The 22,455-nt window shown below is 42.1% G+C and overlaps 1 protein-coding gene across 1 annotated transcript in view; it reads right to left on the bottom strand.

The window, feature by feature from the left end:
• Positions 1-22,455, bottom strand: part of LOC119422498 (myosin-10) — a 102,646-nt gene that overhangs the window by 12,702 nt on the left and 67,489 nt on the right. The window contains exons 16-33 of the mRNA XM_037689874.1: positions 19,735-19,849; positions 17,747-17,940; positions 16,125-16,246; positions 15,972-16,041; positions 15,743-15,903; positions 14,555-14,663; positions 14,349-14,480; positions 14,063-14,269; positions 13,561-13,698; positions 11,870-11,993; positions 11,483-11,654; positions 5,628-5,840; positions 2,105-2,249; positions 1,827-2,033; positions 1,642-1,746; positions 1,219-1,371; positions 769-1,017; positions 481-693 (exon numbers count right to left, since the gene is read on the bottom strand). Coding sequence (XP_037545802.1) covers positions 481-693; positions 769-1,017; positions 1,219-1,371; positions 1,642-1,746; positions 1,827-2,033; positions 2,105-2,249; positions 5,628-5,840; positions 11,483-11,654; positions 11,870-11,993; positions 13,561-13,698; positions 14,063-14,269; positions 14,349-14,480; positions 14,555-14,663; positions 15,743-15,903; positions 15,972-16,041; positions 16,125-16,246; positions 17,747-17,940; positions 19,735-19,849 — 2,829 coding nt within the window. The remainder of the gene's footprint in view (positions 1-480; positions 694-768; positions 1,018-1,218; positions 1,372-1,641; positions 1,747-1,826; positions 2,034-2,104; positions 2,250-5,627; positions 5,841-11,482; positions 11,655-11,869; positions 11,994-13,560; positions 13,699-14,062; positions 14,270-14,348; positions 14,481-14,554; positions 14,664-15,742; positions 15,904-15,971; positions 16,042-16,124; positions 16,247-17,746; positions 17,941-19,734; positions 19,850-22,455) is intronic.

Genomic DNA, 22,455 nt, shown 5'->3' with positions numbered 1-22,455 from the left:
CCCCCATAGCATCCCTACATATCCCCCCACGCGGCAGTGTCATGAGCTGACCGGGGGGGGGGGGGGGGGGAGGGGTTTGTAGGGGTGGGGGGGGGGGGGGGGGGAGGCTATACAAAGACTTCAAAAATAAATGTTATTTTAAAGTGGATGTAAAATGCGTGGGCAGCCTGTGGAGTGAGGACAAAATGATCTGGATCTAGTTTAAGCTCAGGATCCAGTTCAAACCACACATTTCTCGCAGCCAGTTTGTTGTACTGGGCCAAGGAACCTACAGGGAGGGCCCAGTAGTGTCTCCAGAAATCACCACTTCAGTTTTGGTTTCAATAAAGTAGTAATCAACATTCCAGCTGTTGTTCAGACATCAACAGCTGTTCAGACTGTTCACATGTGGATTCACATTTAAAATGGATTATCAGACGCGTGTCTGTTCACATGCACCAGATGACCTTGTGAGCATTGAAGAGGTTAAAGGTCACTCACGTTCTTTCCTACATCATCCTTGGAGCTCATCAGGTCTTCCATTTCAGCGCGGAGCTGCTTGTTGAACCTCTCCAGCTCCTCCTTGGCCTCCAAGGCGTCCTCCAGAGCTTTGGCCAAAGACAAAGCCTTGGTCTCCTTCTCCCTGGCCTCAGCCTCGGCTCGGTCACGCTCCTCGGCGTAACGAGCAGAGACGGTCTTCTCCTCAGCTAGCATCTAAAACACACAACAATACGACAGCCTTCAGACAGACGTGTGACTCCACCTCCTCATCCAGGTGATGCTCTGTACCTGATCAAACTTCTTCTGCTTCTTTTCCAGGTTGGAGACAATCTGTCTCTGGTGGTCCAGGTCCACCATCTGGTCATCTAGCTCCTGCTGTAGTCTGTTCTTGGTCTTCTCCATTTTATCCAAGGCCATAGTCTTCTCCTCCAGACGTTGGTTGGTGAGCTCCACATCCTTCTGAAGTTTCCTCTTTGCCTCTTCCAGACTTTCTATCACTCCTACATCTTCGTCCAGTTTTTTCTTGGTCTCAAGCAGCTGCAGGGAGGACATGTCCAAGAACACATGAGACAATGCAACAGTGTGAACATTTTATCCACTGCAGGTGGTAACTCCATCCAAGTCCACACTTTTGGTGATGTTAAAAAGCCTCACTGAGGTCCAACTGCGCTGCATCTCATCAACAGGAGTTCACCTCCAGAACCTTCAGCTCAGGTACTTGTGGTTCTGGATGCATACCTGAGCCTGCACTGTCTGTAGCTGCTTCTCCAGGCTGTGGCGGGCCTCCTCCTCCTCCTCCTGCTGCTCCAGCAGGTTGTGTTTTTCTCCCTCCAGCTGGCGGATTACAGCGCCCAGGTTGAGTTTCTGACGAGTCTCCTCCTGAAGCAACTCCTGCGTCCAGAAATGATCAGAGAGCAACAGAAACCAATCATTCTGTTAGTGTCATGCTCTTTAAGCTATGAGGTGATTTTATTCTTTATTTCATAGGACAACTGATAAAAATGTCTTTAGTTCATTAGATATGTGATTGCTGCACCTTCAGTACGTGTAACAGAGAACCTGTCTGTTGGAAACATCTACCATGCTGCTGTAACGTATGAAAACATATCTGCACATAAAAACACTGTCCTTCCTCATCAAGTAGTTTCTTGTACTTCAAACCTCAGAATCCTGCAGCTTGCTGTTCAGGCTGTCGACGTCTTTAGCCAGTTTGACGCCCTTCTTCTCCGCCTCCTCTAGCAAAGCAGAAACGTTGTCCAGCTCCGTCTGAGGAACACAAACAGTTGGAGGTGTTCGTTAACTGAGCAGACGGGACATCATCATGAAGCAGCAGCAGTCTGCTCTACCTGCAGCTTCAGGGAGCGTTCAGTCAGCTCTCCCTTGGCTCGCTCCACCTCCGTGGTTCTGGTTGTAAACTCCTGCAGCTGGGTCTCCAGCTTCTTCCTCTTGTATTCGGACTCTGTCTTCACCTGCTGCAGAGTCTTCACTTCACAGACCAGCTCTTTGTTGTCACTCTCCAGACACTGCTTGCTCTTCTCCAAGTTGGCCTTGAACTGTGCAGAACAAAAGTCTTGTACAGGTGCAAACAACTTCTGCCTGAAGCCGTGCGGTTTGACAAACTCACCCTCTTGGCCTGTTCCAGCTGTTCAGACACTTCCTCTAGTGCTTGAGCATGTCTCTGTCTCATGTCCTGGACCTGAGCGTCATGGTTTCTGGTCTCCTCATCTAAGGCCTTCTTCAGCTCTGCCACCTCCTGCTCTCGCTTGGACCTGGATGTCAGACACACAGGAAGTGACGCAAAAAAACATCTATGGAACATCGGGCAGCTGTGGCTGAGTGGTTAGAGCAGTCGTCCTCCAATGCAGGAGTTGGGGGTTTGAATCCACCAGCAGTCACATGCTGAAGTGTCCCTGGTCAAGGCACCGAACCCCTTGTTGCCTCCGATGTGTGTCCCATTGAATGTGATAAAGCTCTGATTATTCTCTTTAGAATGATTTGTTCCATTAGCTTTGTAAAGATCTAGTAGAGTGCTGTATGAATGGGTAAATGAGGCACAGATTGTAAAGCGCTTTGCCCCTCCAACTCATGACCCATCCATCCCACCTCAATCTGTAGCTCCTTTTGGCCATTTTGAACCCATCACTCTATCTTCTCTAGAGCAGGTCATGTGCAACTTGAAACCTTCTGGCTCCCCCTTTGATGTGGTCCCCCCTCGACTACTAAAGGAGGTGTTTCCAACTCTAGGTCCATCCATTCTGGCTATCGTAAACAGTAGTTTATCCACTGGCGTGGTGCCAAAATCCTTTAAACATGCTGCTATCCAGCCTCTACTGAAAAAAAAAAAAAATACTTGACCCCTCAGTCGTTTCCAACTACCGGCCTGTCTCCAAACTCCCATTTGTTTCTAAAGTACTGGAGAAAATAGTCGAGTCCCAGTTGAAGTGCTTCCTGGAGGATCACGCCATCTTAGAGCTATTCCAATCTGGCTTTAAACCTCTCCACAGCACTGAAACTGTCCTGCTGAAGGTCTTTAACGACATCTTCAGATCCACAGACACTGATGATTCTGTGCTGCTTGTCCTGTTGGACCTCACAGCCGCCTTTGACACCATCGACCATGAGATCCTCATTGCTAGGTTGGAGCAGTGGGTGGGCGTCACAGGATCAGCCCTCAATTGGTTCAGATCTTACCTCACTGACAAATCCTTTTGTGTCTCCATCAAGGATTTTAGTTCCGCAGAGGCAGAGCTTAAATGGGGGGTTCCGCAGGGGTCCATCCTGGGTCCCCTCCTATTCTCTTTATACCTGCTGCCGCTTGGTGCTATTTTCCGGAAACACAACATGCCCTTCCACTTCTATGCCGATGACTGTCAAATTTACTTCCCCCTAAGACACAATGGTACATGCTCTATTCAACCGCTGCTCAACTGCCTGGCTGACATCAGGGACTGGATGGCTTTAAACTTCTTAAGTTTCAATGAAAAGAAGTCTGAAGTCATGTTGTTCCCTCCCAACGACACAATCACAAACCACTGCATCGACCTTTCCGCTCTAACCCTGTCAGAAAAACAAAGAGTCACTAATCTGGGCGTGATAATGGACCCTTCCCTGAAACTTAACAATCATGTAAACATGATTGTAAAATCATGCTTCTTCCAACTGAGGCGGCTGTCTAAAATGAAGCCCATTTTGTCCAAAAATAACCTGGAGACAGTAATACATGCATTCATTACATCTAGGCTTGATTACTGCAATTCACTCCTGTTTGGTATCAGTCAGACCTCCATTGCATGACTACAACTGGTCCAGAATGCAGCAGCCCGATTTTTAACCAGTACAGGCAAAAGAGAGCACATTACACCAGTTTTGGCCTCACTGCACTGGTTACCGGTTCACTTTCGAATCCAGTTCAAAATACTCATGTATGTCTACAGATCAATGAACAGTGTCGCCCCCCCCATCTTTCTGATCTGCTACAACCGTATGTCCCACCACGTTCCCTGAGGTCAGCGGACCAGTTGCTCCTCACAGTTCCAGGAACTCGTCTTAAGCGCAGAGGTGACAGGGCCTTCTCTGTAGCAGGACCAAGACTCTGGAACGAGTTACCTCTGCTTGTCAGACAGGCCCCCTCCCTCTTGGTTTTCAAGTCCTGTTTAAAAACTCACTACTATTCAATAGCTTTCAACACAAGATGATCTGTGTTTTGATCCTGTATGCTCCACACTGGTTTGTCGTCATTATCTGCATCGTTTTTTGTCTATATTCTGATTTACCTCATTTTTTGTTTTGCTTTGTGTGTTACCTGTTGTTTTGTCTGTACAGCACTTTGGTTGGCCTTGTTGCTGTTTTAAGTGCTTTATATATAAAGTGGTATGGTATGGTATGGTGTATCTCTATAAGATAGAAAGGCGCTATATATGTACAGTCCATTTACCATTTACTATTTACATCTACTGGAGCTGCCACACCAAAGTCAAATGTATTTATAAAGTACATTTAAAACAGCAGCTGTTGCCAAAGTGCTTAACGATAAAATCAATGGCAGTAATTTAATGAAAAATAATACCAAAAATTAATTAAAAGCATCAAAAGAAAAACATAAAAACACAGGACAATAAAATACTAAATCAAATCACACCGGGTTAAACATCAGCGAGAACAGGTGTGTTTTTATTAGAGATTTAAAAACAGGAAGTGAAGTGTCCCGTCTAATGTTGGGGGGCAGATTGTTCCAGAGTTTAGGGTCCACGACTGAAAAAGCCTGATCTCCTCTGAGCTTCAACTAAAGGCAGCTGGTCAGATGATCTTAGCGCCCAAGAAGGAACATCTGGTTCAAGTAGGTCAGAGAGTTATGAGGGTGTAAGGCCATTTAAGCTCAACAGGACAATTTAAACATCTATGCTGATACGTACAGGGAGCCAGTGTAGGGAGGACAAAACTGGTGAAATATGATCAAACCTACAAGTTCCTGTTAAGAGCCGAGTTGCAGCATTTTGGACAAGCTGGAGATGTGAAAGGGACTGACTGACCTCAACATAAAGCAAGTTACAATAGTCCAGTCAGGTTGTAATGAAAGCATGGACTAGTTTTTCAAGGTCAGATCTGGTCAACACAGACTTAAGTTTAGCTATCTGCCTTAACTGGAGGAAGCTTTTCTGCAGAACAGTTAATCTGTTTATTAAACTTAAAGTCAGAGTCTAAAACTATCCTGAGATTTCTAACAGACTGCTTAAGATACAGCTCAAGAGAGTCAAGGTTTACAGGAACAGAGACAGCAGTAGAGCTAGGGTTAAATACAACAACTTCAGTTTTCTGATCATTGAAACTTAAAAAAATTAAGCCATCCATGCCTTGATGTCATCAAGACATTTAAACAAACGGTGAATGCAGCAAGAACTATTGGGTTTTAAGGGCAGATAAATCTGACAATCATCAGCATAGCAGTGAAAAGAAAGATCAAGTTTCCTCAGGATAGAGCCCAAAGGGAGCATATACAGTGAAAACAGAAGGGGTCCAAGAATTAAGCCCTGTGGAACCCCGCAAAGGTAAACAGTAATAATTGAAATGAATTTTATCCTCACGTGGTGCGACAAGTTACCATAAAAGCTACTGTTAAGCCTCTTTCTCCTCATCAATAAGGCAGGTACCTGAGTTCCTGCTGGGCAGCTGTTGTGTCCAGCGTGTCCTCCAGCTCCGTCTTCAGAGCCTCCAGCTCTTCACTCAGATCCCGCTTCAGTTTTTCAGCTTTGCTTCGACACATTTTCTCTGATTCCAGATCCTCCTGGAGCTCAGCTAGCTGGGCCTGCAGCTCTCGAATCTGCTTCAAGGCGTTGTTCTTCTGCGCAGCTTCTTCATCGCTCCTGTTTGGAAGAACACATGTGGATTATAATCCCACAGCTCAGTCTGCATCATGACTAAAACAAAGATTTCCCAAAGATTATTGTCTTTAGGAATATTCAAAGACTGTCACTGTTATAAAAGTGTAAGCTTCCATGTCCAGTTTTATAATGGACAATAAATAAATAAGCATACATATTGTTTTAAAGCTTATATTTAAATTATAGAGGGAGTTTGTTTCATTTTACTGTTTGTGTTTCAAATGGCTGTTTCTACCACTGAGCACATTAATAGCACTAATAAAAAATTGTTTTGTATTTAAAAATATCAATCCATAAACATTAAAGCCCTCTTTTTGCATTTCACTCATTATTCTTTCATTTCTGCTCTGATTTTAAATTTGCAGCTCCTCATCTGTGCAAAGATTAAAGGCCAGACGTTTCCTGAAGGAATGCACATCCCAAGCTGCCGGTCCCACTAGAGCCCCAAACTGAAATAATCTTATGCTGACAAGTGACAGAGTTGTTGTTGTTTTGAGCCTGAAAACAACATTATGCACAGCCTCTTGCAACATTACGAGACCTTGTGCAACCTGTTAGTGTTTAGAGCATGTGTTGAGAGTTAACAGCTACTACCACCTCAAACTTTAAGCCAGTCTCTGTAAAACTGACCGAGTCATGACAGGGAGCGTTCAGTCAACTGAGTCATGTTGAGCCTTTTGTCATCCAGTGTCTTCAGTAGAAAGAGACACGAAGAAACGATAAAGCCGATTAATGAAAATGAGGTAGATAATTTTAATTCATCATGCGATTAATTGATTTATTGTTTATTGCAACAGGCCTATGAGCACTCATTTTCAAGAGAGACCTGTTTTTGGGAGCAGATGATGGGGGTTAAGGGCCTTGCTCAGGGGCCCAGAGTGGGGCAAATGTAGGTGGAGGCAGGTGTGGGTGTTTCACATTTTCCACCCATATTTTGATGTTGACTGTACCGGGAGTTGAACCTGCAACTTTCCAATCACAGGTCCATCTTCTCTAGCCTCTGCGCCACCACTCCCCCCAAAATATACAATATAATGTCTAAAATGTGGAAAAAGATGCATAAAATAAAACGTTTCTGTATGAAAAATCATAGTTTCAATCAGGACATGAGTTCACATGTAAATGATTAAAAATCAGCTAGTTTTTCCTTTTACACTGATTTTGATTTATGTGAGAACACGCAGCACCACGAGAACAGAGAGGAGGTCACTGACAGCTCGTGTTCTTGTTTAAACATTTATTTTGGTTACTGACTGTGGAGGGCTGGAAATAACACGAGCTCTAAAGACAAGATGAGCGTGAGGCTCCACGGTCAGAGGAGAACGTCTTCATGATGCTGGAAGTAAAACAGCTCAGTGGGTCGTTTCTCTCAGAGTTTTTTTTACATTTTGAGAGAGAACGACTTTGTTCTAACTGTGTTCAGCTCACTCGAGCTTGTTTTGGACAGATCAGCTTTCTGCTGCACCTTTATTTAGTAATACTGAGAAAAAACAGCTAAAAGTCATAAACACTTTGACTAAAACTCTCAAACTTCAACAGTAACAAGAACTGCACAAGTGCTTTTTATTCTCAAAACAAAAATGTAAATACTTTTTCCTATTAGGAAATATTTTATCTCTTAAGCCCCCAGTATACTGCCGCGTACATCCATACGCAGAGGTACGCACATACGTATGCAGAGGTGCGTACCCCCCAGGGCATGTCCTTGCAAAGCTCAAATTTTTACGACCGCATACGTGTACGCGGTGTCGCATAATAAACTGCCCAGCGACGAACTGTTTTGTATGCAACACCAATGAATTAAATTCCCCTTCTTCATCCCTGATCTGGCCTTTTCTTTTGTTTTTTTGCCAAGAGGCAGTGATCTCTTCCTCCTTCGTTGATGCCATCACTGAAATGGTGAGAAATGAAGGAATTTGTCACGAGCGAATTAAACTCATGTCCAGCGTGGCTGTGGGAGGGTCTGGAGATTTCCTGGTGGGCTGGTCTGATGTGTGGGCTCCAGAGCCAGCGCTCTGTTTTTATTTTTTAGATCTTTTTATTAACAACATCTAAACACAGAACACCGCTGCGTGAGGCTGCCAGCACTCGCTTTTTTTCCTTTTTTCCGACCTGTCAATCAATCCAGTAGGCGTGTCGGCAAATGACCAATCAGCGACCTCAATTTGTCCCGAAGGTAAACGCTCCTTGTCTGTGAAGCTGCTCTGCAGCTGCTCGGGGTGTACGCTGGAGTATCATGTCTGAACCCTCTGCGTACAGTACACGCGTACGTGAACGGACGTACGCGGCAGTATACTGGAGCCTATAAAGAAACTAATGTCAAGATGAATACTTTATTATTTGCATTATGTTGGTTAAATTCTGCTTTTCTATTTTGAACGATGAATTAATGTGAATCAGAACGAATTAATCTGAGCTGGAGAGAGGCCCCAGCTGGAACCCTGCACAGACAAGTGAGTAAAGGAAATGGATCAGTTGTGAATAATGTGAGTCAGCAGCACATTGTTCTTGTTTTCACATCGTTGTGTCAGTACAGCCTTAACTGAAGGCACCGAGTCAGACAGGAAGTCAGACACTGCAGCTTGCAGGTGAATGTTTGAAATCAAACATCCTGTGCAGACATCAGGGTGTAGAAAGTGTCATTATACACAGGACAAGACGATAAATCCTTCAGCCAGAAGTTTTTTAAACACCATCATGCAAGCAGCTGGGATCATTTTTATGTTATTTTCTAGAAATCTGTGGATAAATGCAAGCGTAAAAAGAAGCAGCTAGCTGTGGCACTTCCTGTGCAGCCTGGGGTCAAGAACAAAGTGCATCTGACAGTGGGTTGATTAATAATAATGACCCATGAACCAGTATGAAATGTTCTAAACTGGAGGTGTTTAAAGGCATACCTGTAAACTCAGAAGGGATAAAAAAGGTGACAAATCTAGCGCCTGCCTCCCCCCGGAAGATTTAGTAATTTTTTTAACATGTATAAATTAATCATTCTGGTACACTCCAAAAAGATCATATATCATATATACAGGTCCTTCTCAAAAAATTAGCATATTGTGATAAAGGTCATTATTTTCCATAATGTAATGATAAAAATGAAACTTTCATATATTTCAGATTCATTGCACACCAACTGAAATATTTCAGGTCTTTAATTGTTTTAATACTGATGATTATGGCATACAGCTCATGAAAACCCAAAATGCCTGTCCCAAAAAAATAGCATATTTCATCCCACCAATGAAAGACAAGTGTTTTTAATACAAAAAACACCAACCTTCAAATAATCTTGTTCAGTTATGCACTCAATACTTGGTCGGGAATCCTTTTGCATGAATGACTGCTTCAATGCGGCGTGGTATGGAGGCAATCAGCCTGTGGCACTGCTGAGGTGTTATGGAGGCCCAGGATGCTTCGATAGCGGCCTTAAGCTCATCCAGAGTGTTGGGTCTTGCGTCTCTCAACTTTCTCTTCACAATATCCCACAGCTTCTCTATGGGGTTCAGGTCAGGAGAGTTGGCAGGCCAATTGAGCACAGTAATACCATGGTCAGTAAACCATTTACCAGTGGTTTTGGCACTGTGAGCAGGTGCCAGGTCGTGCTGAAAAATGAAATCTTCATCTCCATAAAGCTTTTCAGCAGATGGAAGCATGAAGTGCTCCAAAATCTCCTGATAGCTAGCTGCATTGACCCTGCGCTTGATAAAACACAGTGGACCAACAGCAGCAGCTGACATGGCACCCCAGACCATCACTGACTGTGGGTGCTTCACACTGGACTTCTGTCATTTTGGCATTTCCTTCTCCCCAGTCTTCCTCCAGACTCTGGCACCTTGATTTCCGAATGACATGCAAAATTTGCTTTCATCCGAAAAAAGTACTTTGGACCACTGAGCAACAGTCCAGTGCTGCTTCTCTGTAGCCCAGGTCAGGCGCTTCTGCCGCTGTTTCTGGTTCAAAATTGGCTTGACCTGGGGAATGCGGCACCTGTAGCCCATTTCCTGCACATGCCTGTGCACGGTGGCTCTGGATGTTTCTACTCCAGACTCAGTCCTCTGCTTCCGCAGGTCCCCCAAGGTCTGGAATCGGCCCTTCTCCACAATCCTCCTCAGGGTCCGGTCACCTCTTCTCGTTGTGCAGCGTTTTCTGCCACACTTTTCCCTTCCCACAGACTTCCCACTGAGGTGCCTTGATACAGCACTCTGGGAACAGCCTATTCGTTCAGCAATTTCTTTCTGTGTCTTACCCTCTTGCTTGAGGGCGTTAATGATGGCCTTCTGGACAGCAGTCAGGTCAGCAGTCTTACCCATGATTGCGGTTTTGAGTAATGAACAAGGCTGGGAGTTTTTAAAAGCCTCGGGAATCTTTTGCAGGTGTTTAGAGTTACATTGTTGATTCAGATGGTTAGGTTAATAGCTTGTTTAGAGAACCTTTTCATGATATGCTAATTTTTTGGGACAGGCATTTTGGGTTTTCATGAGCTGTATGCCATAATCATCAGTATTAAAACAATTAAAGACCTGAAATATTTCAGTTGGTGTGCAACTATATATATATATCTATATCATAGATCATATATCATATATACAGTATGCAGCTTTCACAACACTAAGTTACACTGTGCCAAGCAAGAGACAAAAACAAAACAAAATCATTTTAGTCAGTTTTGTCAACCTGCATGTAATTATTGAAACAAAATATTTTACAGGTTTATTCCTACCTTGGTGCCACCAGTTTCTACATTTCATAACTTTTATTCTCCTTTCCTTCACAATCCACCTGGAATAAGATCTCCTTCTCCCATTGTTTTCCTTTCCAGTACTCCTTCATTACTGTTTTTAACTATTTTACTTTCCAGAAAACTTGTGTTACTTGGCTTCTTTCTCCATAGTTGTTCTCTAGAACTCCATCAGCTGGACTTCTCTAATGTTAGGGCAAAATCTTTCAAAAAAGAGTTGCTCTCACCAAGCACCTATTTTTGTCACAACCCCAGAGCCAGCTTATGACAACACAGATGTGCTAGCTAAGATGCTACACGCTCAGTTTGTCTCACACATCCTAACACCCCCCCCCCCCCACAAACGCACAGGTCAACAGCTGATGTGACAAACGTAGCTGTAAGCTAACGCGCAACACGGAGGTGACTCCCCCTCCTCCCCCGACGACAAACCCCCTAAAGAGATGAGCTCTGATCTGTATGATTCACGTAAATGACATATTTTAGTTTGAAATCGGTGAATTTAGCTGAAAAGCGACGAGTTAGCAGGTATGTAAAGGTGACAACAACTCCCTCTGGTCCTGGCTGTGTTCAGATTAGCTGTAAGTTCATCAGAATTAAATTAGTTCTCCAAACTGACATCTTTCAAAGAACTATCTACAACAAGAAGGACAACAATTCTATATTTTTACACTGACTCCTTCTTTAAAACACACATGTGACCTTCAAGGTAAATGTATTCTGCTGCTCATTAATTACAAACATCTCTGCTCAAAATGTCTTCTGGTAAAAAAAAAAAACGAAAAAAAAAACCTGTTAACAAGCCGAGTCTTCCAGTCTCCTTGATATTTCTGCAACAGTTGTGGCCTTCACCTAATCTTCAGTTTTCACTTTTTAAATGACTGACCTGACCAAAGCGACTTGTAGATCTTCCTCCTTCTTGGTCAGTTGTATCTTTAGCTCCTCGATTTGCAGCTGAAGCTCAGCAATCTGGTCCTGCAGGTCGGTGGTTTCAGCATCCAGTTTACGCTTGGCCTTCTCCAGCTCCTGTCGCGTTTTCTCTTCCTTCTTTAAACGTTCTGAAGTCAGGAACATGCAATGACAAAATGTAAAGGAAGCAAATATTGAAAATAAACTTAATAACACTTATTTCTATGAGAAAAAAAACTTAAAAATAATGTTACAGCACAAATGATGCCGAAACGCCACAAATGTATCTAACAAGGTTGAGTCAGATCCTCTGGATGCCCGTTACACAAACATGCTTCAATAAAGCTTACAGCCATTAAAATACCTTCGAGGTCAACCATCATCATTTCCTGCTTGTTCTTGACTTTGCCAAGATTCTTTGCTTTCTCTTCTTCTTCTGTTAGCTGAGTGGTCATTTCCACAATCCGGTCCTCCAGCAGCTTCTTCTCCTGTTTTAAGAAAAGAACAGTTCTGTTATCAAAGTATTGAAGCCGAGTCATGAAACATACAAGTTCATCTGAGACAAACAGCAACAGGCTGAGAGAGGCAGTTTGAGTAGGGAGGTCCAGACATGTCTCTCCATAGCCATGTCTTCTGGGAGGACTCGAAGGTGTTCCCAGGACAACCAAGAGACATAGTCTCTCGAGCGTGTCCGAGTTCTCCTCCCAGTTGGACATGCCCGAAGCATCTGCCTAGGGAGGTGCCCAGGAAGCATCCTTATTAGATGCCCAAACCACCTCAAATGGCTCCTCTTGATGTGGAGGAGCAGCGGTTCTACTCCGAGTCTCTCCCAAATAACTGAACTTCTCATCCTGTCTCTAAGAGAGTCCAGTTACCCTGTGAAGGAAATTCATTTTGATCTCCTGTATCCAAGATCTCGTTCTTTTGGTCACTACCCAGAGTTTGTGACCATAGGTGAGGGTAGGAACGTAGACCGACCGGTAAACAGAGAGCTTTGCCTTACAGCTCAGCTCTCTCTTCACCACAACGGACCAGCACAGAGTCCACAATACAGCAGATGCTGCACTGAGCCACCTGTCTCATGCTCCATTCTTCCCTCACTCAAAAACAAAACCCTGAGGTACTTGAACTCCTCTACTTGAGGCAGAACTTCACCTAATTAATAAAAAGCCTGTGAGAAGAACTGGCTTCAAAATATGTGTCTGGCAGAACAACAAACAGTTTAGTTTAATAATTATATTATAAAGCTAAGCTCTGTGATGAGGAGGATGGATGGCACCAGGTGGATGTGTTGGACTGACAAAGGGACAGAAGACGGCCAGTCACTGCTCTCTTCGTGAAAAGCTTTTCAGTCAACCATTGTATCTGTGTTAGCACGTTAGGATCTGATATTTCTCACAGACTGGTTGTGAAAATGAAAAACCAGCTCACGTTGATTTAGCAGTACTTTAAATCATCAGCTGGACTTGGAAGGAGTCAGATGTGGCCTCAAAAACAAGTCCCTATGAGCCGTTAGTGCGTGCTGTAAAGTTGTTTGTTCTAGTAGTTACTGTGGCTGCCTGTAGTAGAACATGCTGCAGTAAAGCTGTGTGTTTTCACAGCTTTTCATCCTTAAACTCTAAAATATATACTGCATGTTATTGTTATTAGACGTGGACATGTATAAACAAATGCTTTTAAGTGAAATAAGTCAAAGGTAGCATCCAATCTGTATTTCTATCTCTGTAGTTCAGTTTCAGTGTTTAGGATGAAAATCATAGTCTTGCCATCTGCCTCCTTGTTTTGGATTAAGATTTAAGATTATGCAATTGTGCTTCAATAATTGTTTTATAATCAATTGCAGCCCTCTGCATCATAATCCTAATTATAATTTGAAATGTACGGTGTCTAAAATTTCCCACGAGCAGATTGTTTGTGTCCACGTGAGGAAAAACATTAGGTTGATGTTGAGTCCCGGGGACTTTCCATTAAAAGCATCATTTAACACTTTGGTTTAGTAGATTCCAACATGAGAGGATTACTCTTGGACTATCATCAGCAGCTCCATTTTTTAACCTTGAGGAACTTGGAGTTTTGGTCCTCCAGCAGCAGAATGTCCTCCTCCATCTTTTTGATCTTTGCCTCAGCCGTGACTTTATCCAGCTGCAGCTTCTGCCTCGCAGCTTCCTCCTCATCGAGTTGTTCCTCCAGATCCTAAGGAAGAAACACACAGGACAGGAGCGTGCACAAGTAATGATGACTGAAGTTTTATAATCTGTTGCAGGTTAAATGATTTACTTTAAACCAAATGTCTACGACAGTAAATACTTGCAGCTAAATAACGAGTCATGGTGATGATAAAAACAGCTAAAAGTTTTAGCTTGTAGCTGATGTGTTCTTCCACTGTCTGAATTACATTTTCAGTTTTTAAATTAGTTTAAATTAGATTTTTCTTGCATTTCACTTATTTTTCTCATTAAATTATTTCAGTTTTTGAAACAAAAAGTGTAAAATAAAATTACAACCTAAATAATAACTAAGATGATCATGTATGTAGAAATGTGAAGAGGACACAAACCTGAATGTGAGAATGCATCTTCTTCTTCTCATTCTGCAGACTCTGATTCCTCTCCTCCTCTTCCTCCACTCTGGACTCCAGGTCATGGAGGATCTCCTCCAACTCCTGCTTCCGAGAAAGGAGGCGAACTCTCATCTCTTCTGCCTCAGCAAACAGCTCCGTCTCTGCGTGAAGCTGCTCTGCTAGAATATTCTTCTCCTCGAGAAGCTTCAGGAAAAAGAAACAATTTCAAAATTAAATATTTCCATTTTTTTAACAAGTCTATTTCAGGTCAAACTGTTCTTACCTGCTGATGTTTCCTCTCCATCTCCCCCAGCTCGTTTTCCACTTTGAGCTGTCTCTCCTTCACTTTCACCAGCTCCTCGTCTTTGGCTTGTAGCTCCTCCTCCTGCCTGGTGACCTGCAGCAGTGGCTTCACCTGAAGCAGAAATTTAAAAAGTCATTCTTTGGTATCTAAGCCGACCAGTTTAAAGCTCATATTTGATGCGTCACCTTGGTGAAGAGCCTCCACCACTGCCAGTGTCTCAGCTTCAGATAAGCAGCACAGTTTCTCTGGAGGACCTTCAGGGCACTCAGCTGCTGCTGCTTCTTAGCAAAAGCTCTAAAAAATAATCAAAGTCCATTATCTGGCACAAAACATTGTATTACATGAATCAGTGTCAGACTTGTCTCAGTCATCTCCTCAAATTAAAAACCATCTCCATTTTGTTTCAATTTAAACTTGTACTTAGATGTTTTAGTGATAATGTTTAAAAAGAATCAATGAAAAAAGGAGCTTTTTTTCTCCACTATTTCATGGGATATAAAAATGACAATTATTAATGTGTAGTACACATGTTTGCTAACATAAGTGTTTATCTGACACATCAAAACACAAACCTCTCTTCATTTTCTATTTGTAGAAGAGTTAAGGAAAAGTTCAGCTATATTAATGCAGGTTTCTGTGTGAAAGGGATAAATAATTAATATCTAACTAAATGGACTGTCGTCGTCTTAAAACAGCTCAAGTCTTGAAAAATTCACAGCAGTCAATGTGAAGGCTATTTTTTCCAAAGATTAGTTTTAAAACTGCACCAATCCACTTCAGAAGTGGCTCCATTTGGACTGTATCAATGAGCTAATGACTAATCCTAACACCCCCAGCCTTAAACGTTTCACGGAAATTCAAGCAAACGCTATTTTAGCCACATTTTTGTTACAGCCAATTTAAAATGAGTGTGATTTTGGCAGAAATATTAATGACTCCTTGATGCTAAGAAAATGCTACATGGTGCTAATGCTGGTGCTATTTTCACATTAGGGCTGGACAATAATTCAATATCAATACGTATCACAATATACTTTTACTCAATAATGGTTATTTGAGTTTTAAGCACATTTTTGATATTTCATTATACATTACGCTATGATTACAGCGGTTCACTGATGCAGTTCTTTTTCTGTTCAGATTGCAGCGGTCGTTTCAACCTGAACAGAACAAGCTGCGACACAACTATGTAAGTACGACAGGCCATTTGTTGGTGAGAGAACACAGACGCCTGAAAGGAGGTGCAGAACCGCTGGGAGGACGGGATTATTAGAGTATAGCTGTTTCAATAACTGTTTACTCCCAGACTGTGGACAAAAACTTAAAATAACTCAAACAAAATGTAGAGAAGGTCAAGTGAAGGACATGCTTACTTGCGTGCCAAGTATCCACGGCACACAGACTGGAAGTAGATGATGATGTCAGTGATCTTCAGGTCTCTCTCCTCCTCCAGATGAGCCAGAACACCCGTCCTGAAGAAGATCTTACTCTGACCGATACGGTACAGGTTGGGGTCCAGCTCCAGGGCTTGAATCTGACGAGCACAGAGGTGTCCAGAACAAGATTTACAAAACAAAGAGGGGAAAAAGAAGGCGTTGTTACCATTCTTTCACAGGCTTGTTTCCCATCCATGAAGGCTTTGGGGATGGCGTTGGGTGTAAGGATCTCATATCTGAAAGGAAAACAAGCAAATGTATAAACTGAAGAAACTCTTCTCTGTAAGAAAGGAGTCGGAGAAGTTTTGGCACTTGTGACCTCTGTCTGAACTCTTGGAAGACGATGCGGTTAGGAAATCCCTGTCTGCAGATTCGGATCCCCTCCAAGACCCCGTTACACCTGAGCTGGTCCAGAACCAGGTGAGGCTCCAACTTCCCTGCCTGTAAGAGAAAACCAAACCACAAAATGAAAACTAAAGGTGATATTGACTAGAACTCAGTGCAGTGATCCTAAGAAGATTCCTCCAGTAGGGGTGTAACAGTACTGTGACAGTCTGGTATATTTATTTTGGATGAAGCGATACTTTGAATGAAACTATGCCAGGTCATTCATAAATTTATTTAATAACCCTGACATGAAGCATAATGTTCTCACATTAGCACTGAACTAGCTGAGCAGTTTGAGTGTTCCACATTTTATACTTTCATATTGGGAGTTGTTATTCAGTTCTCTGTTGATTTTTATTGTGCATGAAGTCAAATATAATGCGGAAAACACTCCTTGGTTTTATTTTATTGTTTAGTAAAACATTGTTGAGGAATACCTTTATGGAGTTTATTAAACTCTCTACTTGACCTGGTTTGTGGGTCTTCCAACATCACAATGACCCGAAGCACACAGCCAGGATAACCAAGGAGTGGCTCCGTAAGAAGCATATCAAGGTTCTGGAGTGGCCTAGCCAGTCTCCAGACCTAAACCCTATAGAAAATCTTTGGAGGGAGCTCAAACTCTGTGTTTCTCAGCGACAGACCAGAAACCTGGCTGATCTAGAGAAGATCTGTGTGGAGGAATGGGCCAAAATCTCTGCTGCAGTGTGTGCACACCTGGTGAAAAACTACAGGAAACACGTTTGACCTCTGTAACTGCAAACAAAGGCTTTGATTTTCACAGTTGTTGAAATACTTATTTTCAGAAGTAACACAAATAAATTATTAAAATATCATACATTGTGATTTCCGGATAAAAAAAAAAAATTAGATTATGTCTCTCACAATGGACATGCACCTAAGATGAAAACTTCAGACCTCTCCATGATTACTACTTGTAATACTATTCCTACTTCGCGGTTTTTCCGTAATCGTGGGTCTTCAGGGTACGGATCCCTCCGCAATAAACGAGGGACAACTGTAGATATATTTTTCTTTACAAGAATCAAGTTTTCTGTGATGGACTTGCAAATTGAATATGGACACCACTGACCCCCTGCAACCTAAAAATGAAGAAGCGAGTAAAGAAGATGGATGGATGGAAGGAATCTAGTCTTTTCTTTTGTCTCAAAATGTAAAAATATCAATAAATGTTAACAATCATTGGATGATTTTAGTTTTATAATTTCAAGCCTACTGGCCAAAAAAGCTCACTCTAACAAACTTAAAGTAGCCCATGGGCCACCAGTTGATAATGACAGTTTTAGCAGGTTTTGCGGCTCTGGACACGTTTAATTTAGTGAACGAAGGGGCAGAAATGGCTCTTTAAAGGTTGCAGACCCCTGGCTTAGACCCTCCCTACCAACAGGTTTTTTAATCTGTTTCTGGGATGGTTATATCTTATGAAAAACTATTTGAAAAACTAGCATTTGTTTATTGTTCTTGTTTTATCACACCGTATCACAGTGTCTTAAGTGTACCGTACACCCCTACAAAATAAAGGCATAGATTTACTCTTTTTTCATGGTTGGGGATGATGCAGCGAACAAAGTTGGGATTGGTGTTCCTCAGCGTGGCCATGAGTTTGGTGAGCGACTCTTTGTAGAGTTGCCCAACAGTACGAAACATGCCCTTTTTGGTTTTGTAGGTGGCACCGAATGCTGTCTCGTTCATCCCGGCCACCTGGTCCAGGCCCACAATTCTGTCCACTGGTGAGGAAACAGAAAGACAAAACTTGTCAGGACAGACAGCTGTTTATGGGAAGAGAGAATCACTGCAGGAACAGTGACAGCATAATGCCAGCATGAGGTAGCTACATGACCGAGTGCAGATGGATGATAAACAAATATATACCAGAGCAGCACATGTCAGACTACAGCTACCCTCTGCAGATAGAGATGAAGCATGTGGCTATTAGGGATTCTATTTAGTTACATTACATCTAAATATAAATGAGATCTTTTAACTAAAAGTTCATAAACTGAAACCATCTAAGCTGTAAATAAAGATTTAGCATGGCTCTGAAGCATATGACGCATCCCCAGCTTTTCAAAAGTGGTTTCTTTTCCATTCGTCAGGGGTTTAGAATCAATTATTGGACCAGATACACAAATATTTAACTTTATTAAGACAGGAACTGATGAAAGTAAAAACATGAGGATAGGTTTAGCTGATCATCAGAATAAAGGGTTTCAAACTGGGAATGGAAGCATGAACGTAGGCACAAAACACTTCCTTTTGTTTATTGTAACTAACAAATCATGAACTATAGATGTTATCTGTTGCTCTTGAGAGCGTCATGTTAACGAGAAATAATCAGTAAGTGCAGTTTCCATTCATTTTCTGTTAATGTGAGATTTAAAATCAGCTGAACAACTTTTAGAAGTTTAGACATTTTTTGACCATTGGTGTTTTTAGGACATGATTTAGTTTCTATATAAACTGATTTGTAGCTGAAACAATAAAACATTTATTTCCATTGATCCTAAAGTGATAATTGGTGAAAAAGTCCAAATAAAAATGGTTGCTCTGAAGTTTGGATCACCTTGCCACAAGCTGTTTAATACAACAGACAAATTTAATGATGAGTTTGAATATATCTCTAAAAGGTTAAAGTGAACATCTTTACAAGTTAATGTCACTTGTAATTCCAGGTGACAGATTGTTTTAACACTTGGATGAAAGTGATACATGATGGATTTTCTGGACTCTCCATAATGAGCTCAGAGCTAAAGTGAAAAACTGAAACATCTGGTTTTATTCTGTCTGTGGTCCTTCTCAGGAGGCAGGATTTTCTTGTATTAAATATTTTTCATTTGCCTCTCGACGTCTCTCTACAGCAACACTAGGAACAAACATAACTTCAACACACAACGAAGCTAAAATTAAAGCCTAGATCAACTAAGAGAAGCATGTGACTCTGTTCTATTTGTAACATATTTATGAACTAGATGCTGCTGCTTTTGGCTGAACTGAAGGAGCCATGCAGCCTGGAAGCAAGTGGGAGTCTCTTCAGATACTGTATGACATTCGGCACCAGCTACAGGCAGATCTGGGCAAAAATACACCAACTCACTCCAATTGATCCTGTTTTAGAGTAAATATATGGAATTAGCTTTTCTGGGCATCAGAAAGTGTTTCACAACGCAGCAGTGACCGTTTTGAGCATTGAATATTTTGGCCCAGGTCTGCTGCGGTGCATCTCAGCCATTCACCTTCCAGCTCATCCAGACATGAGACATTGTCATAGAATGAGGCCTTTTGAAAGACCTGAATCTCTACAAGACAGAGAAAGAAAGGAAGTGGGCATGGTGTTCAGCATTAGAAACGTGCAGAATAACAACGACTAAAGCCAGTAGGCTTCAGAGACAGACATGTTCATGTGTTTGTTTTCTAAAAACACAGTCGACTACAAACAAGAGAATCTACAGGACATGTTACACACATGAACTCTAATTTATATTATGATTAAAGTCTTAAATTATAGATTGGAGTCAATTTACCATCTTTCCACAGTTCAGCTACAAACTTGTCAGTGGACTGATGCAGAAGTGTGGCCACGTTGTCATTCAAAGGGTCCATGTTCTTCATCAGCCACTCATCTGCCTTGTAGTCAACCTGTGATAATACGAAGGGATTTACTTTGTAATGAACCCATCATTTCGTGCATTTTTATAAATATGTGCATACATGATAAGCATACATTCAGGATGAAATGTAAAATGTGACACAGCTCTGAAGTAACTATAATATTCTTCCATATATGTTCAGTAAAGTGGGAATCTGATTGTAAAAGACACTTCAGCAAAATATTAAAAAAAAATTAAGAGTTTTAATTAGAGCCCGACCGATATATCATTGTGGCTGATATTTAAGGCCGATATACCGGTAGGTGTTTGGGAACATCGTATCAGTGATAACTGTCCCATTATGTGCCGATATAAACACTGGGAGAGACCATGTCTCTTGTTTGGCCTGGGAACGCCTTGGAGTCCTCCCAGAAGAGATGGAAGAAGTGGCTGTGGAAAGAAATGTCTGGGCCTCTCTGCTCAAGCTGCTGCCCCCGAGACCTGACTTCAGAACAAGTGGAAGATGATGGATGGATAGATGGATAAACCCTGGGAACAAGCTATGTCTTTACTGGCAAAGGGTGTAATTGTAAAAGTATCCAGCAGAGGGTGCATGAAGAATACTTTCAAGTCATGTCCGTTCACAACTTTCACTTTCAGTACAGTTGAAGCAGAAAACAATACTGTGTGTATTTTGCTGAATAGAGCATAGTAAGTTTATTTAACTGATCTGTAAAATTAAAAAAAATCAACAATAATAAATTCTCTTCAATCCTCCAACCAGCTTGTCATTAGCTACATGCTTCTTAAGTTAGCAAGCAAACATTTAGATAACCTAGCATAGACTGTCTTGTAAAACTTTATCCAGAACAATAAATCTAACATAGTATCAGTGTTAGTAACATTATCTTTGTCATCCTCAATGAAATTGTTAAGAGTTATCCTATTATCATGCTGAGACCCACGGTTTTGTCTGCACAGAGTCGGACTAGTTCCTGGCCTGGTTCTGTAAAGATGAGATGGGCCCAGCTGCTCTGATGAGCAGGGTCAACGTCTGATAAGGAATACTTTTTTTTATTTTGCTGGCATCCACCACATAGATAGATTTGCACTTTCACCCATTTCTTTAATCAAAAACAGATAAAGCCAGGTCACACAAAGTCACCCCACTGATACAACTCTGATAAGATGTGCTCCCGGAAGTGAAGGCAGAGCCAAGGGCCAATATAAGCTGGGGTGTTCTGTGAAACGGGGTTTCCGCTTCCGGGTTAAGACGAGTTGGGCGGACGCCTCAGCGCTGAAACTGTAACTTTCTCCTGCCTGATGAACATTAAATGGAAACAGAAATTATATCTCTTGATTTATTTGAGTTACAGCAAGTTTCCTCTCCATCTGGGAATAAAAGAACCAGATGCCAGAAGTAGAGAGTCAGACAGGCTTCAGGGATGGACCCGGTCCAGAATCTCACAAAATGCAATGTTTGTCTGAAATCTTCTCTGTAAATAAAAATAAACTCTGCTGCAGTCAATACTAATTAGACTTTCCCCATACGTGCGTGACTGTTGAAACAATGAACAGGGAAGTACATTTCTTTGTTTAATTTACAAACTGGATTCCAAAAAAGTTGGTACACTAAACAAATTGTGAATAAAAACTGAATGCAATGATGTGGAGGTGCCAACATCTAATATTTTGTTCAGAATAGAACACAAATCACAGATCAAAAGTTTAAACTGAGAGAATGTATAATTTTAAGGGAAAAATCTGTTGTTTCCAAATTTCATGGCGTCAACAAATCCCAAAAAAGTTGGGACAAGTCCATTTTTACCTTTGTGTGGCATCCCCCCTTCTTCTTACAACACTCAACAGACGTCTGGGGACAGAGGAGACCAGTTTCTCCAGTTTAGAAATAGGAATGCTCTCCCCTTCATGTCTAATACAGGCCTCTAACTGTTCAATCGTCTTGGGCCTTCTTTGTCGCACCTTCCTCTTTATGATGCGCCAAATGTTCTCTATAGGTGAAAGATCTGGACTGCAGGCTGGCCATTTCAGTACCCGGATCCTTCTCCTACGTAGCCATGATGTTGTGATTGCTGCAGAATGTGGTCTGGCATTATCGTGTTGAAAAATGCAGGGTCTTCCCTGAAAGAGATGACGTCTAGATGGGAGCAATTGTTGTTCTAGAACCTGAACATAGTTCTCTGCATTAATGGTGCCTTTCCAGACATGCAAGCTGCCCATGCCACAAGCGCTCATGCAACCCCATACCATCAGTGATGCAGGCTTCTGAACGGAGCGTTGATAACAACTTGAGATATCCTTGTCCTCTCTGGTCTGGATGACATGGCGTCCCAGTGTTCCATAAAGAACTTCAAATCGTGACTCATCTGACCACAGAACACTCTTCCATTTTGCCACACTCCATTTTAAATGACCCCTGGCCCAGTGCAAACGTCTGAGCTTGTGGAGCTTGCTTAGAAATGGCTTCCTCTTTGCACTGTAGAGTTTCAGCTGGCAACGACGGATGGCACGGTGGATTGTGTTCACTGACAATGCTTTCTGGAAGTATTCCTGAGCCCATTCTGTTATTTCCTTGACAGTGGCATTCCTGTTTGAGGTGCAGTGACGTTTAAGGGCCCGGAGATCACGAGCATC

The sequence above is a fragment of the Nematolebias whitei genome, chromosome 16 (assembly GCF_014905685.2).
Source record: "Nematolebias whitei isolate Nwh7 chromosome 16, NemWhi1, whole genome shotgun sequence".
Lineage (NCBI taxonomy): Eukaryota > Metazoa > Chordata > Actinopteri > Cyprinodontiformes > Rivulidae > Nematolebias > Nematolebias whitei.
This window is presented reverse-complemented; position numbering and strand designations above follow the sequence as displayed.